Source organism: Schistocerca cancellata, chromosome 4, assembly GCF_023864275.1.
Source record: "Schistocerca cancellata isolate TAMUIC-IGC-003103 chromosome 4, iqSchCanc2.1, whole genome shotgun sequence".
Taxonomy (NCBI): Eukaryota; Metazoa; Arthropoda; class Insecta; order Orthoptera; family Acrididae; genus Schistocerca; species Schistocerca cancellata.
The window spans coordinates 622736834-622756365 of record NC_064629.1 but is presented as its reverse complement, the minus strand read 5'-3'; the positions used below and the strand labels follow the sequence as shown (position 1 = coordinate 622756365).

General features: G+C 38.7%; 1 protein-coding gene across 2 annotated transcripts in view; it reads left to right on the top strand.

Moving 5' to 3' along the window:
• The window catches only part of LOC126183507 (protein Wnt-16-like), an 836736-nt gene that overhangs the window by 773826 nt on the left and 43378 nt on the right, over positions 1-19532 (top strand). For both annotated transcript variants that reach the window (XM_049925556.1, XM_049925555.1), the window contains exon 5: positions 11350-11490. In XM_049925556.1, coding sequence (XP_049781513.1) covers positions 11350-11490 — 141 coding nt within the window. The remainder of the gene's footprint in view (positions 1-11349; positions 11491-19532) is intronic.

Genomic DNA, 19532 nt, shown 5'->3' with positions numbered 1-19532 from the left:
ACAGGCTGATGTCAGTGATATTAACCTATAATCACACATGTCTGTTAGCTTTCCATGAAAACAGGAATGACTTGTGCTTTTTTACAACCTGTAGATAACTTTCATACTTCCAGCAACATAATGATAAGCTACAACTAGAAGAGGAGCAAGTTCTTTTGCATAGTTTATGTAGAACCTAATGGATATCTCATCTGATCCATTTGTCTTCCTGCTGTTGAGCAGTTTTAGTTGACTTTGTATACCACAATAGCATACCACAGTTTAAGTTGTTTCAGAATTGATATGATAATTGAAAGGAGTAGTCATATTATGATCTTCTGCAGTGAAATAGTTTCAGAAGGCCATGATGTCTTAGGTCTTAGCGCCATTATATTCAATGAGTAATTGAATAGAAGATTTTAATGCAATTACTGGCTCTACCTAAGACCATCTACATCTACATCCATACTCCACAAGCCACCTGACGGTGTGTGGAGGAGGGTACCTTGAGTACCTCTATCGGTTCTCCCTTCTATTCCAGTTTCGTATTGTTCGTGGAAAGAAGGATTGTCGGTATGCCTCTGTGTGGGCTCTAATCTCTCTGATTGTATGCTCATGGTCTCTTCACAAGATATATATAGGAGGGAGCAATATACCACTTGACTCCTCGGTAAAGGTATGTTCTCGAAACTTCAACAAAAGCCCATACCGAGCTACTGAGCATCTCTCCTGCAGAGTCTTCCACTGGAGTTTATCTATCATCTCCATAACGCTTTTGTGATTACTAAATGATCCTGTAATGAAGCGCGCTGCTCTCCGTTGGATCTTCTCTCTCTCTTCTATCAACACTGTCTGGTATGGATCCCACACTGCTGAGCAGTATTCAAGCAGTGAGTGAACAACCGTAGTATAACCTACTTCCTTTGTTTTCAGATTGAATTTCCTTAGGATTCTTCCAATGAATCTCAGTCTGGCATCTACTTTACCAATGATCAACTTTATATGAACATTCCATTTTAAATCGCTCCTAATGCGTACTCCCAGATAATTTATGGAATTAACTGCTTCCAGTTGCTGACCTGCTATACTGAAGCTAAATGATAAGGGATCTTTCTTTCTATGTATTTGCAGCACATTACACTTGTCTACATTGAGATTCAATTGCCATTCATTGCACCATGCGTCAATTTGCTGCAGATCCTCCTGCATTTCAGTACAATTTTCCATTGTTACAACCTCTCGATACACCACAGCATCATCTGCAAAAAGCCTCAGTGAACTTCCGATGTCATCCACCAGGTCATTTATGTATATTGTGAATAGCAACGGTCCTATGACACTCCCCTGCGGCACACCTGAAATCACTCTTACTTCTGAAGAATTCCCTCCATTGAGAATGACATGCTGCATTCTGTTATCTAGGAACTCTTCAATCCAATCACACAATTGGTCTGATAGTCCATATGCTCTTACTTTGTTCATTAAACAACTGTGGGGAACTGTATCGAACGCCTTGCGGAAGTCAAGAAACACGGCATCTACCTGGGGACCTGTGTCTATGGCCCTCTGAGTCTCGTGGACGAATAGGACGAGCTGGGCTTCACACAATCATCTTTTTTGAAACCCATGCTGATTCCTACATGGCAGATTTCTAGTCTCCAGAAAAGTCATTATACTCGAACATAATACGTGTTCCAATTCTACAACTGATAGATATTAGAGATATAGGTCTATAGTTCTGCACATCTGTTCGACGCCCCTTCTTGAAAACGGGGATGACCTGTGCCCTTTTCCAATCCTTTGGAACGCTACGCTCTTCTAGAGACCTATGGTACACCGCTGCAAGAAGGGGGGCAAGTTCCTTCGCATACTCTGTGTAAAATGAAACTGGTGTCCCATCAGGTCCAGCGGACTTTCCTCTTTTGAGTGATTTTAATTGTTTCTCTATCCCTCTGTCATCTATTTTGATATCTACCATTTTGTCATCTGTGTGACAATCTAGAGGGGGAACTACAGTGCAGTCTTCCTCTGTGAAACAGCTTTGGAAATAGACATTTAGTATTTCGGCCTTTAATCTGTCATCCTCTGTTTCAGCGCCATTTTGGTCACAGAGCGTCTGGACATTTTGTTTTGATCCACCTACTGCTTTGACATAAGACCAAAATTTCTTAGGATTTTCTGCCAAATCAGTACATAGAACTTTACTTTCGAATTCATTGAACGCCTCTCACATAGCCCTCCTCACACTACATTTTGCTTTGCGTAATTTTGTTTGTCTGCAAGGCTTTGGCTATGTTTGTTTGCTGTGGGGTTCCCTTTGCTTCATCAGTAGTTTTCTAACTCGGTTGTTGTACCCCGGTGGCTCTTTTCCATCTCTTACAATCTTGCTTGGCACATACTCATCAAACGCATATTGTATGATGGTTTTGAACTTTGTCCACTGATCCTCAACATTATCTGTACTTGAGACAAAACTTTTGTGTTGAGCCATCAAATACTCAGAAATCTGATTTTTGTCACTTTTGCTAAACAGAAAAATCTTCCTACCTTTTTTAATGTTTCTATTTATGGACGAAATCATCGATGCAGTAACCACTTTATGATCGCTGATTCCATGTTCTGCATTAACTGTTTAAATAGTTTGGGTCCGCTTGTCACCAGAAGGTCTAATATGTTATTGCCATGAGTCAGTTCTCTGTTTAACTGCTCAAGGTAGTTTTCAGATAAAGCACTTAAAAAAATTCACTGGATTCTTTGTCCCTGCCACCTGTTATGAACGTTTGAGTCTCCCAGTCTATATCTGGCATATTAAAATCTCCACCCAGAACCATATCATGGTGGGGAAATCTACTCGAAATATTTTCCAAATTATCCTTCAGGTGTTCAGCCACAACAGCTGCTGTGCCAGGGGGCCTATAGAGACATCCGCATCTCAGGAGGCGTCTTGTCTAATCTAGGAGGGGAATTCTCTAACCTAAAAAAACCCACATGTGCACTCTACACGTCCTCCGCTACCCTTGTAGCCACTTCCTGCATGTAGTGCACGCCTGACCTATTCAGGGGGACCCTACATTTCTCTACCCAAAAGTGGAGGTCGAGAAATTTGCACCCCAGATCTCCACAGAATTCTCTGAGCCTCTGGTTTAAGCCTTCCACTCGGCTCCAAACCAGAAGACCGCGATCGGTTCTGGGAACGATACCACAAATAGTTAGCTCAGATTCCACCCCGCGAGCAAGACCAACTGCCTGTATGAACTGAGGATGACCTCTGAACCCAGACGGCAGGAGTCATTGGTACTGACGTGAGCAAAAATTTGCAGTCGTGTGCACCCAGTGCTCTCTATCGCCGCTGTCAGGGCCTCCTCCACATCTCAGATGAGACCCCCCGGCAAGCAGACAGAGTGAACACTGGTCTTCTTCCCTGAACTTTCCGCTATTTCCCTAAGGGGCTCCATCACCCGCCTAACATTGGAGCTCCCAATCACTAATAAACCCCTCCCCCCATGTGCCTGCTTGGACCTTGTTGAAAGAGTGGCCACATGTCCACTCGCAGGCAGAGTGGGCGATGCCACATGGCCAGCCTCCACATTGACCCTCCGCCTTGTGCGCCATGAAAACCGCTGAACCTGACACTCCCCTTGGGGAGAGGGTGGCCCAACCGCACCCCGTACCCACGAAGGTGTCTCGACAGCAGGGACAGTGGGTGAAGCATGTAACACCTGGGGTGTACCATGCGACGCAGCAGACTCTCCACTGCCGCTACACTCCGAGGCAGCACCTGAAGACGGCTGACCGCGGCCATCAACACGTTCAGCTGTTCGCGAACAGTGGCCAGCTCCTCCTGCATCCATGCACAGCAGTCACACATCCTATCCATCCTAAGAAATCAATTTACTGTAGAGAGTTAATTAACTTTTAATTGGACTGCTAATTCACTAAAGGCAGCTGATAGTTGACTAAACAGTGGTTACTATACACTTCTTGTAGAAAACAATGAAAATAGCACTACCTGTCTCTGGACTGTATTCAAAACAAACACTAGCACTGCTGGCACTATGGCTGACTAAAGGGTCTCTCTCTGACTGTATTCAAAACAAACATGAAATCTATGGAACTCTATTACTAGCACTCGACAATTAAAGCTTCCTAAAAGCAAAAACACATGCAAAAAGAAGTGACAAGTAAGAAAAATACAGTTAATACTTAAATTAATGTAGCTCGCTGCACAGCAGATGTGACACTGATGGCAGCTTCTTAGAATTAGTAGTCAGAACGTTTGCCAAAAATGTTACCACAAAATTAATTGAATGCTTCTTGCATCACTCCTCTCGCACACACTTTGGCTTCTATTTGTCTTCCAGGATCTGATCTCACTTAAAGTGGGGATGAAGTTCTGTTTGTTTAGCCAGTAATCTCCTAACATGGCTATTGAATCACAGTGGATCTTTCCCTTTTCTCACAAAATTGCTCAGCATGTATGTGTCTAAGGCATATTGAATGAGGCTTTTGAATTTTTCCCATTTGTGGTCCACCTCTTTATCTCCAGCATTAAATATTTAGTGTTGACTATTCAGATACTCTTCAGTTTGTATCATGTCACTCTTGCTAAGCAAAAAATTTTCCCACATTTCGTTACATACCTTGTTGTGCCCATAGGCACAGTTGCTATAACTGCCTTAAGATTACTGATACCTTCCTTTATGTCAAATGACTTGATAAGTTCAGGTCAGTTTGTTGCTAGGAGGTTGAAGACATTATCTTCACAAGTTAGTTCTCTAATTCTCTGCTGAAAGTAATTTTTGGACAAGACATTCAGAATTATGTCACACAAATCCTTGTCTCTGGCACCAGTCTTGGTGGCATAATCTCCCAATCTGAACCTGGCAAGTTGACATCATCCCCTATTACAACAACATGATGAGGGAAGTCATTAATAATATTCTGTAAGTTCTCTCTGAAGCATTCTGACACTACAGCTCCTATCCCATGGGATCTATAAAAGCATCCATTTATCATGTTTGATCCAACTTTGATGCTTACTTTTACCCAGACTATTTTGTATTTGGAATCTGTTTAACCTCACTAGGTATAATGAAATTCTTCACTGCAGTAAATATTGTGCAGCATTGGCTATGCTTGCAATATATGCTCCAGTCAGGATTTAGGATTTTATTTCTGTTCACTTCTGGTCTTAACCAAATTCCTGTTTTTAATACTCTCTGGGCATTATTACCTTCAATAAGTGATATTAATTCTGGTATCTCATGATGGATTCTCTAGCAGTTTACTGACATTGTATTAATCAGTCTGCTACAGAAGAATGCTGAAGATTAGATGGGTAGATAACATAACAAATGAGGAGGTATTGAATAGAATTGGGGAGAAGAGGAGTTTGTGGCACAACTTGACAAGAAGAAGGGACTGGTTGGTAGGACATGTTCTGAGGCATCAAGTGATCACAAATTTAGCATTGGAGGGCAGTGTGGAGGGTAAAAATCGTAGAGGGAGACAAAGAGATGAATACACTAAGCAGATTCAGCAGGATGTAGGTTGCAGTAAGTACTGGGAGTTGAAGAAGCTTGCACAGGATAGAGTAGCATCGAGAGCTGTATCAAACCAGTCTCAGGACTGAAGAAAACAACAACAACAACATTAATCAGTCAGGACAAATGTTCTCTGGGAACATTGTAACTGATATGTCATCTATCTCTGTAGGTGATTCATGACAGGTCCCAAGGAGGGGCTCCTCTAATTTAATAATTGCCATGTTCAAGCTTCGCATGCTGTGCTATCATAGTACCTTCTTACTGCATGTAGTGCGCATTGACTTATTGAGGTGGAGCACTACAAATATACACTCTATAACAGAGATTGAGAAATTCACATCGTTAGTGAGTGAGCAGTACTTGTGATAGATAAGTTGCCTTTGCTGTAATAATGCTACAACTACCATACATAATCACTAAGAATTAGTTTCCCCCTAGCATTGTAGAATAGTGTGCAAAGATTTATGTAGATTCTATCCATATGTATTTCTTCCATTAGTATTATCAGTAAATCATATCAGTATTCCACGTACTGCTGACATGCTTTGTGGAAAATAAACACCTCTGGGCATATGTCCACTCTGTATCAGTGATTATAATGTGAGCTTCAGAAGGGTTGCTATAACTTTGTGAAATACCCTGCAGTTGCTTTTTGTGATGTAGTGCAGTAGAGAGAATAGGGAATTGTCTGCTTGCTCTTCATTTCACAGACATATGATGGAGGGAAATCCATGACCACAACCAGGTACCTATCTTCCCTCATGCTTCTAACCTCCGCCCCCACCCTCCTACCCTGTTACACCTTCAGAATGTAGTTTATCCCTTCATACAGTTCTTCTCCAGCTAGATGTGGTACAATAATTTTTGTTCTTAACTCAACATTTTTAGCAATATACATGAATTTTGTAATCTTAAATCACTATTTTCATTAATCTGTGATTTATTCATCCCCTGCAATGTGGAAACTATTAGCCCTAGAGAAAAAATGAATAAGACCTTTACTGTAGGAAATCTATTGTACTTCAATTTTTTAATGGGAAACATTTTCACCAGAATCTGTAGTTTTTGAGATAGTCAAGAAAAAAACAAAAGAAAGTTACCTTTAAATTTCCATCCACCTCCACACTCATATCCCATGAGTCTGGATTTTTTGTACATTATTCATTACACCCCCCTTCCTCCATACCACAGTATAAAATTTACCCTAATTTTCCTTCATTGACTGGACTAACAAAGCCAACCACTGAAAGGTTACAAAGATGGTCTCAGAACACAATCAGTATTCATTATTCATGTTGATATGAGCCACTATTTGCAGCTGGTTGCACCCAATGCAGTCAGTAGCTGGCGGCAGAGCATGCTCCACATCTTGGATGAGAACTTCCATACCAACTCTACACTGGCCTCCTTTCCTGGTCCTTGTGCTATTTGTCTGAGAAGCTACATTATCCATATAACGCTGGACCTCCCAATATCCAACAAACCCTTTCTCTGTGATTCTCCAGACTTAGCAGAAAAAGTGGCCTGTAGCCCAACAGATGAGACATCCCTTGCTGGCTCACATGTGTTACAAACATCATGCATTCAGTACCCACTTTTGCCTTCTGTCCAGAGATATGTGAACCACCACAGTCAACCATTCACCCTTGGGGGAAGATACCCTGTTCAGATCATGCACATCAGAAGACTCAGTACATTAGGACTGCTTGCGGATTTCAGTAGTGCCAGAGGTGGCACAGCTTCCACCACTGGTGCCTGAAAATCGCCACAGCTTAGGACAGCAGTCTGAAGCCTCTCAGTTGTGGCCAATGCAGCTTCTAGCTGCTTCTGGGCAATGACCAATTCTCCATGTTTTCACACACAACATACACAGCCTCAGTTTCCTACTACATAAATCTATACGAAGTCAGGAATAAATCTGCTAACCAGTCAATCAGTGGTTAATTAAGAAAGAAGCAGCAGCTCACAAAGGTCAAATAAATCATGTAAATAAATCACCACTAATGATTACAGTGTTAGAAAACTACAGTACAAACTTAACTCTCTCTGCACAAATTACTGAAAAACACTCTTGCACTTAAAACAAAATAAAAACTACTATTAAACACAGAAAATAAACAGCTACTGGAAAAACTGACAAGTTCAGGAAAACCATTGCAGATAGAGATTGGTCCTCCCAGAGAAATGATGCTAATCCTTGTCTATCAAATAATGAGTCACTTAAGATAAATTTTGAATCATTCTTTAACTCATTTCTGCAAATATATAATAACAGTATTCCCATTAGAAAATGTAAAGTAAGAGACACGGGTTGTAAAAAGGTGTAAAAAACATTCTTGGTATGCTAAAATGCTGTCTGATAAGAAATATCATGTAATGATGCTGTTAGGTACATACAATAATACTAAGTATGAAGATAACCAATTTAGTATTGGAGGGCAGCATGGAGGGTAAAAATCGCAGAGGAAGATCAAGAGATGAATACACTAAACAGGCTCAGGAGCACATAGGTTGCAGTAGGTACTGGGAGACGAATAACCTTGCACAGGATAGAGTAGCATGGAGAGCTGCATCAAACCAGTCTCTGGACTGAAGACCACAACAACAACAACAACAAAAACAACAAGTATGAAGATGCAAAATCTTTGTGTGTACGATGGAGAAATGATTATAAAAAGCAGTTATTGAAACAAAAAAGTTGCACAATGCCCAGTACATTGAGACGTCTAACAATAAATGTGGAACTGCTTGGAGTCTCATAAATATCATTCCCAGAGAATCACATAAGGTCAAAATCAATATCTTTCCACAGGAGTTTAATGATTATTTTATTAAACCTGTGGAGGAAGTAAGCAGTGGCATCGGTAAGCCTCATACAAGTCCATCAGAACTCTTAGAAAAACATTATCATGGGACACCCTACAACAATATTCTCACTTTCTCTAAGGTTACACCTAGTACTGCATTAAAATAGTAAGGAACTTTATGTCATCAGATAGTGCAATTTGCTGAAGAAAGTAATTGATTCCATTGTTTATCCACTGACTCACTGCATAAATAAATGTTTATCTGAGGGACAGTTTCCAGAGGAGCTGCTAGTTTCAAACCAATATCAGTACTTCCAGTCATGGCCAAAATAATAGATACATCATTTCCCATCAGTTGTCTGCTTATTTTGAAAAACTTAGAATATTTAGTGTAGCACAATTTGAATTTAGAAAAAAATCATCAGCGGTAGATGCAATAGACTCTGTAATTAAGTATGTTCCTGGAGTGTTTGAGGAAGAGGGATCTGCTCAGGCCACTTTCTGTGACCTGAATAAAGCATTTGATTGTGTACGTCATGACACACTTCTACAGAAACTCCATTTTTATGGCATCTGGGATAACAGCATCAAGCTACTAAAGTCTTATCTCCAAAACCATAAGCAAGTTGTGTGTATTAGCACAGAAAAGTCTACCAATAAACAAACAAAGGTGGGAGTTCTGCAGGGATCTCTGTTGGGACCATTGTTGTTTTTGATCATGATCGATGACCTACCCTCCTTTATAAGTTCCCGTACAGTGCTACTTGCAGATGACAGTACCTTCCTCAACTATAACAATAATCTAAATAAGTTAAAAGATTGTGTTGATGATACATTTGCCTAAGTACCATGTTGATTCATGTCAGATGGGTTTGTCCTGAATGAGAGCAAAATGCAGAAAATGGTTTTTAGTCTAAAAGACAAAAGTCCTTTTAATGATCCATTTTATATAAGTTCTTGGGAGTATACTTAGATGACAAATTGTCATGGAAGCAACACATAAAATACATTAGTGTTAAATTATCCAGAGTAATTTACTTGTTAAGATGTCTTATGAAATGTGTACCAACAGCTTATGTTACAACATCTTATTCTGCATTTTTTCAAAGTATTATGTTATGTGGACTTATTCTCTCAGGAAACTCATGCCATGTTCAAAACATATTGCTTCTGCAGAAGGAAGCAATCAAGATACATTACATGTTTCCAGCATAAAACACATTGTAAGCCTTTGTTCTCTGAATGTAAAATAACAACTGTTATAAATCTGTATGTATACCAAGTGTTATCCTATACAAAAAAAGTATCTACATGAAGTGAAATGTAGAAATAATATTCATGGTCACAGCACAAGAAAAAATATCTCCATACATATGGCATACCATAGATTATCAAAGTCAATCAACAGCTATAACCTAGTGGGCCATAAATTGTATAATAAGCTTCTGCAGATGCTACAGTATCTTCCAGTGTGTGAATTTAGGAAAACATTAACTAAATGGCTTGTTGCCAATCCCTTCTGTGAATTAAAAGAATTTTTTGAGTGCAACATGGAATTGTAAGCCAACAACTGACATGGCCATAAAGTTCTATTTACTAATTTTAATGGTTATGTTATATATAGAAGCATGTAAGAACACCAATAAACTAAACAATGTACAGAATTTGTGTACAAACAGTAAACTGCTGATGCTGAACTCTGTCCTACTTTAAGACTGGAGAGAGTATGATCCCATATGACATTATGGAATGAAAGTAAGAATAGTATGCTAGATTTTTCATTTCTATATAATCTACATGTGACACAATCCATGTTGTAAATAAAAATTTGTTTAGGTGCTTCAGCAATTTTTTGGCAAGATCCTCCTAGTTGAACTTCATATTAAGTTGTAATTCCAAGAATTTAAGACAGTCAGTATCTTTAATCTGCTTCTTATCATATTGTATGTACATACAGAGGGAGTGGCAGGGGGAGGGGGGGACTGTGTCCTTTTACAAGTTTTGAACTGCATATAGTGAATAATTTTTCCAGTGTTTAGGGACAAATAATTGACTAGGAATCATGTATTAATGTCAAGGAATTTCCATCAACTGATTTTTATAAACTATACTTGATTTGCTATTTATTACAATGTACATATCATATGCAAAAAGTTTCTGAGAAAAGGTCATTGATATACCCCAGAAAAAGTAAGGGCACTGAAATGGAATCTTTGGGACACCACTTGTAATTAGTTCCTACATAGATGATGCCTAATAACTTAATATGAGATTCTTTCCTGTTGAAATATTCTGTTTCCTGTCAGAGCTATGCAATATGAACCATTTTGCAGTATTTCACTTTACACCATAACATTCCAATCTTCATAAAAGAATATTGTGATTTACACAGTCAAATTGCCTGTCACTGATTGCAAAGTATACTAGTAGCCTGTAATTTGCTGTCTAAAGATCCTTCAGCACGCTGAAAGCTAGAATGGAATGGAGGTTAGTGAAAAGTCTACAAGCATTCACTCAGGTCCTTTCATTGCTGTAACATTTAGGGGCACTTGATTAAAGTATTTTTTTGAATGGATGCAGTGTCCTTCAGTGGTTTTCCCAATGGAATAGAAGAGAGGTAATGAATTAAATGAAACTGTGAATGGTTGTTATGAGTCATATGTGGATACCCAGCACAAGTGAGTATTGCCCATGACAGGCAAGATCGAGTCCCAGTTAGACACACCATTTTCATCTGCCAGTAAGTTTCATAAACAAATAATGTTTTAACTAATCAAAATGATGTGTCTGAAGATATATTGCATAAAATGTATGACTGAGGCTACAAAAATGCATTCATGATATTAGTGAAGTAACTACAAGCCCCAACATTTTAAAAACTCATCAAAATGTTGACATATTTTATATGAGTTATGTTCCACAGGAACCTGCATTCACAAATATCACAGAAGTTTTGTTACATATTTTACTGGGTTAATTCCATTAACTGAGTACAATGGGAATTGAAACTGTTCCAGATTGTTGCTTCTTTGATGCGTATGCAGTGCCGCTGTCATGGAGTTTCTGGCTCTTGTGAGCTGAAGACTTGCTGGAAAACTATGCCATCATTTAGTGAGATTGGTGATGCACTCAAGAGAAAATATCATCAAGCTGTGCAGGTATCATTCATGTGTTATGTATACTGTACATTAGGTGATGAGAAATTCTTTGCTGCTGGGCAGAAACCTTTCCACTGTTGTGTTGATTCCTGCCTAGGTAGAAAAAAATAAAATGTGTTTCATTCAAAGCTAAAATACTGGTTTAACACAAATTGTTACTCAGCTCTCTCTTTTCCCTACACTTTTCTCTCACCTTTCTCAACATAACACAATTTACCAAACTTCAAAGATAATGTGAATGTCATGTAAGTAGAAGTAGGATAATGAATTATAACTAAACAATTTACATAAAACAAATTTTGACCCAGTGATTTGTCAAAAGGCAATTCTAAGAAACAGAGCACAGTATATACGGTGGATACAAGTTGGAATAAGGACAGGTGGCAGTTCATGCAAAACCAAAAATTCTATTACCAAGCTCTCATAATAGTGTGATGACTTTAATGATGGAGGGACTGGTGAACTGTGGACACATGCTGGTCACATGACATAACTGCCAATGAGGAGATACTGTCAGTTGCATAAAGCCTGTGATGTGGTAGATTTCTTTGGAAGTTGGTGGCTTATCTGCAGAGAGTATATGAATTTCAGATTTTTTATCTATCTCTGATCTTTTGTTCCACTTCCTTCCCTCTTTCTTGTTCATCAGTGACATGAGTGTACACTGAATATGAGGCTATAAGGTGGTGAAAAAAAGGAGGGAGGACTAAATAGCAACTCTTTGTTTTGCATAGAGGTGAGGGATGGTCACAGACTGTTTGTTTTGTGTAAGTGTGAGGAATGAAGGGAGTATAAACTCAAAGCTACTGAAAACCTGTGTTTATCAATCATAAAACATATTAATGGTACCACTTTAAAAAATACAGTAATGTTCACATACATGTTACTGATTTCTGTATTCATGTTTTGATTGGTTTTTAACACTGGCTGTTAACATGCATAAGATAACTGTAAATTTTAGATTTAGAAAATATCGTTCTTGTGAAACACAACTAGCTCTTTATTCTCATGAAATAATGAGCACTGTCTACAGAGGAGTCAAATTGCATCCATATTTTTAGATTGCCAGGAGGCTTTTGACACCATTCCTCACAAGCAACTTCTAATCAAATTGTGTGCCTATAGAGTATCATCTCAGTTGTATGACTGTATTCATGATTTCCTGTCAGAGAGGTCACAATTTGTAATAACTGATAGAAAGTCATTGAGTAAAACAGAAGTGAAACTGAAAAGATATCACTGATAATTTTATGGGGAAAGCTAAACAAAGACCGCAATTTACTGGCGGAACACTTAGAGAATGCAACAGGTCTACTAAAGAGGCTGCCTGCACTATGTTTGTCCACTGTTTGCTTAGCTATAACCATCCAAACAAATAGCTCAGGAAAATTTCATTAACAGCCCTTTCTGGAACAACACTTAACTTGTTGCATGTCATGATATTTGTATCACATGAAACTTAGCCTCTGGAAGTTAAACAGTAAATACGTCATAATCATTTACCATTAATGGAACCATGTGAGAAACCATACTTACTGTAATTATTCCCAGTCATGTGAATCAGACACCTTTATTCATGTGTGTTTTGTAATGGTACCTTTCATTTCCTGTCCCGGAGCTATGACCTGAATCATTTTGCAATGTTTCCTGTGAAGACATAGCATTCTAATTTACTCAAAAAGATGTTATGATTGAAGAACCCAGTCACCTTTGATTAATCACACAAAATACCAGTAACCTGTAACTTATTTTCTATAGTATTAAGTACATTTTTCCTGTGTGTGTAAGCAGTTTTCTGATTACTGGAATCATGCAGGAATCCATACTGTGCATTGGAAATGTATTATTTGCAGTAAGGTAATTTAAAAGCTTTTATAAATAATATTTCTCAAATTTTAGTAGCATGCTTTCAAAAGTGATTATGGACAGTAGTTTGATGACATTTCTTAAACTCTTTTTCTTGGAAACAGACATAAATTCATCATATTTCACCCAGCCTGGATATATTTCAGTGATTATTTATGCGTTTCAATAAAAGTTCAAATGTTAACACCTTCACAAGAACAGCAGTATGGAAAGGATAGATTGCTACTAACCATATTGATCAGTTGTTGAGTCACAAATAGGCACAACGAGAAAGAATGTTACAAAAGTTTCATCTTTTGGACAAAGGTTTCTTCAGAGGTAGAAAATTCTTCAGAGGTGGAAAACTCACACTCATTCACGCAACAACAACAAATCATAAACACTTAGTCACTACTTCTGGGCATTAAGGCCCCACTTGACACACCTGGATAGACAACTGGGACACAGGGAGGTGAGCCAACCTAGGATCAAAACCACCTCATGTATTATTTTACTATGGAGCGTGTCGTGTCATCCAGACTGATGTGATTTTTTGGCAGTTTCCCAAATCCATCTAGGTAAATAATAGTGTGTTTCCCAAGTTATGCCTCAGATATACAATGTGGAAACACTTTGAAAAGTAATGTCACATTTGATCAAGTGATTACACTAGATACAGACAGAAGGTGTTCACGGATTCCTCCCGAGGAGAGGAGCTGGCAGTAGCTTTAGAATACCTTTGGGAGTACCAAGAGAGAAGGCGCAGTGGTTAGCACATTGGACTTGCATTTGGGAGGATGACGGTTCAAACCAGTGTCTGGCCATCCTGATTTAGATTTTCCATGATTCCCATAAACCATTTCAGACAAATGCCAGGATGGTTCCTTTGAACGCATATGGCTAACTACCTTCCCCATCCTTTCCTAATCTGATAGGACTAATGACCCTCCCTGAAACCAACCAACCTTTGGCAGTGGTTATCCCAAAGTAATACTAGCCTGAATAAGAGTATGGTTGGCTTGCCAAAAAAGCTGAAGAAGAACCATTCCAGTCCTTACCTGGTGTTGGCTGTATAAAGAAACTGGAAAGAAAGGATGTTGAATGTTACTTACTCTGATCTACTGCCTGGTTCTACCAAACTCCTCCATTTTACATCCTTTTTTATTGTTATTTTCTGGCCTTGCTTGACTATATTTTTTACGTAATAAGTATTCTTAGATGTCTGAATTACTTTTTTTGAAAGTCTACAGTACTCCTTGTAATGAGCTACAGCATCACAATATGAACTACTTATAACTTATTGATATTTTCCTTGTTGTCCTACAAGATTTCTTTATTTCAAAAATAATCAATGGTATTTTGTTGACTCTTGTTTAGTCTGAGATACAATTGGGGAGAAATGTTTATCAAACAAGGTAATAACTTCACCATTGTGTGCTGTATTTTTGTATCACATTGTGAGTGGTCTCCATAGTAGATGCCTGTGAGCAGTCTCCTAAACTTACTGATTTTGGCATATTAATGACCCCTCTGTACTCAGATTTAATTACTTTCATACTCTGATCAATATTAATTCATATTAATATAATAGAGGGAAACATTCCACGTGGGAAAAATATATTTAAAAAGAAAGATGATGAGACTTACCAAACAAAAGCTCTGGCAGGTCGATAGACACACAAACAAACACAAACATACACACAAAATCTAGCTTTCGCAACCAACGGTTGCCTCGTCAGGAAAGAGGGAAGGAGAAGGAAAGACAAAAGGATATGGGTTTTAAGGGAGAGGGTAAGGAGTCATTCCAATCCCGGGAGCGGAAAGACTTACCTTAGGGGGAAAAAAGGACAGGTATACACTCGCACACACACACATATCCATCCACACATACAAGACACAAGCAGACATAATTCATATTAATGAAGATCTGCATATCATGGTCTTATAGGCCCTTGATTATTGTCTTTTCGATGTTATTTTTTCATTAGACTACTTTGTAAGCATGTTATAACTGGCACTGTCTTCTTAATGCTTATAACAGAGACAATTTTTAATAACTTTTGGATGGCATTCTGAGCTGGTGTCTTTTCACCTGAATTCTCATCAGTAAGGGCCAGTTCCCAACTCTGGAGTTCTGACAGGTTGGTGTTAGTGGGAAGCACCCAGATAACCCGGACGGTGTAACACTGTGCCAAGATGTACTGGCCGTGCACCAAGGCATGTTTAGCCACAGAACTCCAGAGATGGGAACTTGCCCTTCAATATACCCTCTCTTTCCGTTACCCACCAGGCCTCAACCTCCGCTAATTTCAAGTTGCCGCCGCTCATACCTCACCTGTCATTCAACAACATCATTGCCTCTGCACTTCCACCTCGACTGACATCTCTGCCCAAACTCTTTGCCTTTACAAATGTCTGCTTGTGTCTGTAAATGTGCGGATGGATATGTGTGTGTGTGCGAGTGTATACCTGTCCTTTTTTCCCCCTAAGGTAAGTCTTTCCGCTCCCGGGATTGGAATGACTCCTTACCCTCTCCCTTAAAACCCATATCCTTTCATCTTTCCCTCTCCTTCCCTCTTTGCTGATGAAGCAACCGTGGGTTGCGAAAGCTTGAATTTTGTGTGTGTGTTTGTGTTTGTTTGTGTGTCTATCAACATGCCAATGCTTTCGATTCATAAGTTACATCATCTTTGTTTTTAGATATATTTTTCCCACGTGGAATGTTTCCCTCGGATATTCTCTAGCTCATCTGTGAGGAGACAGACATGATTTTAATATAAGGCCATATAAATCATAATTATTCATGAACATGAACCTGAAGGGCTCTATCGAAACTCATTTCTACCCAGAATATAACTGCATCAGCCAGTATTTGTTGTTGTTTATCATTGTTTTTGAGAGAGGATCATATTATTACAAATAGTGGATTTAGATAGCCCAAGATTAACTTGCATGCTAGACCAGAAAGAACACATTCTGTAGGCTGTCAAAGAATACCTATCTATCAACACACTCACATTGCACTAGCAGGTTACACAATTCATAGGAATGTGTAGAAGGTATTTCATATGCAGTTCATGTATCCATAACATCCTCAACTTGTGCAAGAATTTTCACCTATTGATCACTGACTAATAGAATACTCTTGCTGATAGTTTGTCACAATAACTTTCAGTTTATTGTTAGAATATTCAGTTTTCTTTACAGATGTATCAATATTTTGAAGAGACTGAATAGCTAATTTTCTTATCAATGTAAGTGATCTAATTTAGCATCTTCATTGTGTGATTCAAGATAGACACCAGCCGTAGCTCACAATAAGTCTGTGGCCTGGAATTACAGATCATGTGGTAGATCTAGATATTCTGCCAGCACATATTACACATATTATCTACAAGGATTTTACTCAGAGCTTTCTTCCAGTCTTGCTACAGATGGTACTTCAGCAAGTAAGAAGGTGATACTGACAAATAGAGAGGCAGGTTAGGACCAACTTCATGACCTGCATGATCTCTTGAACTCAGTCCTTTTATTTTCTATATGTTTATATTTAAAAAAAAATAGAGGATATAAAATGTAGACTGGCAATGGCAAGGAAAGCATTTCTGAAGAAGAGGAATTTGTTAACATCGAGTATAGATTCAAGTGTCAGGAAGTCGTTTCTGAAAGTATTTGTACAGAGTGTCGCCATGCATGGAAGTGAAACATGGACAATAAATAATTTGGACAGGAAGAGAATAGAAGTTTTTGAAATGTGGCACTACAGAAGAGTGCTGAAGATTAGATAGGTAGATCACATAACTAATGAGGAGGTACTGAATAGAATTGGGGAGAAGAGGAGTTTGTGGCACAACTTGACTAGAAGAAGGGATCGGTTGGGAGGACATGTTCTGAGGCATCAAGGGATCACCAGTTTAGTATTGGAGGGCAGCATGGATGGTAAAAATCATAGAGGGAGACCTAGAGATGAATCCACACTAAGCAGATTCAGAAGGATGTAGGCTGCAGTACGTACTGGGAGATGAAGCAGCTTGCACAGGATAGAGTAGCATCGAGAGCTGCATCAAACCAGTCTCAGGACTGAAGACCACAACAACAACAACAACAAAAATAATCAGTCATCATTTATAATTTGGAGGTGTTTTGTCATTGTATCCTGGATGCCTATGAAACACCTAAACATACCAGAAAGTGTCTCGAAGGGCCCAACAGTCCACAGTCCATTGGGTTCATGGGTGTAGAGAGAGGGGGAGAAAATTTTGGACATTTCTTACAAATTTTTCTTTTAAGGAAGTTGTTACTGTCAGTGATAATCCTGAAATTAAGGATGTTTGAGTGTGTATTTTTATGGACTTTTTCCTTTGTTTCTGGTGTGAGCAATCTGCTGACAGTGTTTTTTTGTGAAAGTATTTGTTATAATTGTGTGACATAAAAAGTTTACTTAAATTTCTTGTCGCACATATAAACAAAGTCCTTTTACTCACAGCTCTTTCTCTACACCTTCATTTGAGGTACTGTAAACCACAAAGGCAAATTCAACAACTACATATTTTGAGTAATTCCTGTATTTATGAAATGGCAGCAGAGTAAACTCAACATGAATTTTGTCAGTTACTCTCTATGGGTTTACTATTTATTCACACTCAAAACATTTGATTGTACATTTGGTTCAATGAACACAGAAAATAAAAAATCATTGTGAAGACAAAGTTCATTCATAATTTATATGCATGTCATAATTTTCATCATAATCATTCATGGCCAAATGTAAAAACTAAATATGTGATTCTGTATTATTTTTTCAAGAATGCACTACATGAAAACAAGGTGTTTGAAAGAACAGCTTGCTCATGTTTTATTTCACCAATGGTACATGGATAGGCTAACCACACAGTGAATGTACGTGTTCCTCCCTAGGACTGAACTTCTTAAAGTTATACAGACACCACTTTCCCTTCTGAAGTTTTGCTTTCTCTTTTGCATAATCTGTGTCATAGCTGCTGTGTGTGTTAACTCCCTCTTTATAGTATTTACTATATTCAAACATTCTGCCATCCTCAGATTTACATCCTTCGGGTAGTGATTTTGGGATACATTACTGCAACTTAGAAACTTACCATGAAATCTGGCCTGGGTTTATTTCCTTTAACTATGTGTTTCTTATCAAATTTTTCAATGAAGAATGCATAGTTTTCTTTACAAGAAACCTCAGCATGTAATACTTATTTTCAGTATAGCCAAAGTCACAATTCCACAGCAGTTATGAATTGTCAGGTACCAAAAAGTAAGTTTTTATGTCTTTTCATGTATTATTGTGGATGAATGATGAACTGACCAGAACAATATTAAGAATTTTAGTCCAGCCAAAGCAATAGTCTTTAACATCACTAACATATATCCTTAACATATGCATTTGACAAGTAATGAGCGAAACGATGCGTATTTTGCAACTGTTTCATCCCATAAATACATAGTTGCCTCTGCATTCTTGGTGTTCTGTATGTCTAAATTGAAGGTCGACAGCTTTCATTTGTAAAACTGAATTCTGGCCATAGCTTTGGGAGCTGGAAGAGCCCGCTGGAGATCAAATAGACACATCAAAAAAAGTTTTGCATCACCTCAGTTCTGAGAATTCTTGAACCTGTACAGAAAATTGGAATTGAGATCAACATAAACATCATTTCCACTCTTTTCATTGCTTTTGAAAATCACACATTGCATATTGTACCACCATACAGCGAGACCATCAGAGGTGAACGTCCAGATTGCTGTACACACCAGTATGTCTTATACCCAGTAGCACGTCCTCCTGCATTGATGCATGCCTGTATTCGTTGTGGCATACTATCCACAATTTCATCAAGGCAATGTTGGTCCAGATCAGGCTGTTCCAACCGAGTTCCAGGGAGCCGGAGCGCTCCGGAGCGCTCACTGCGGCAGCTCGGAGCCCGCGTGGAGGGGGAAAGTGAACTCACTGCCCCCTGGCCACATGCAGTCGCAACTGACGCAATAATCCGTGTTCAATGACAGCTATGAGTAGCCGCGGGATCCCTGTACCTCTGTTGGAGGATACCTTTCTATTCATTGAGAGGGATGATCATCCGCAGTGTCTTGTATGTCATAAAGTAATTAATTCTGCGAAGAGGTACAATATACAATGACATTATACACGTCTTCACACAGCGCACTACGATCAG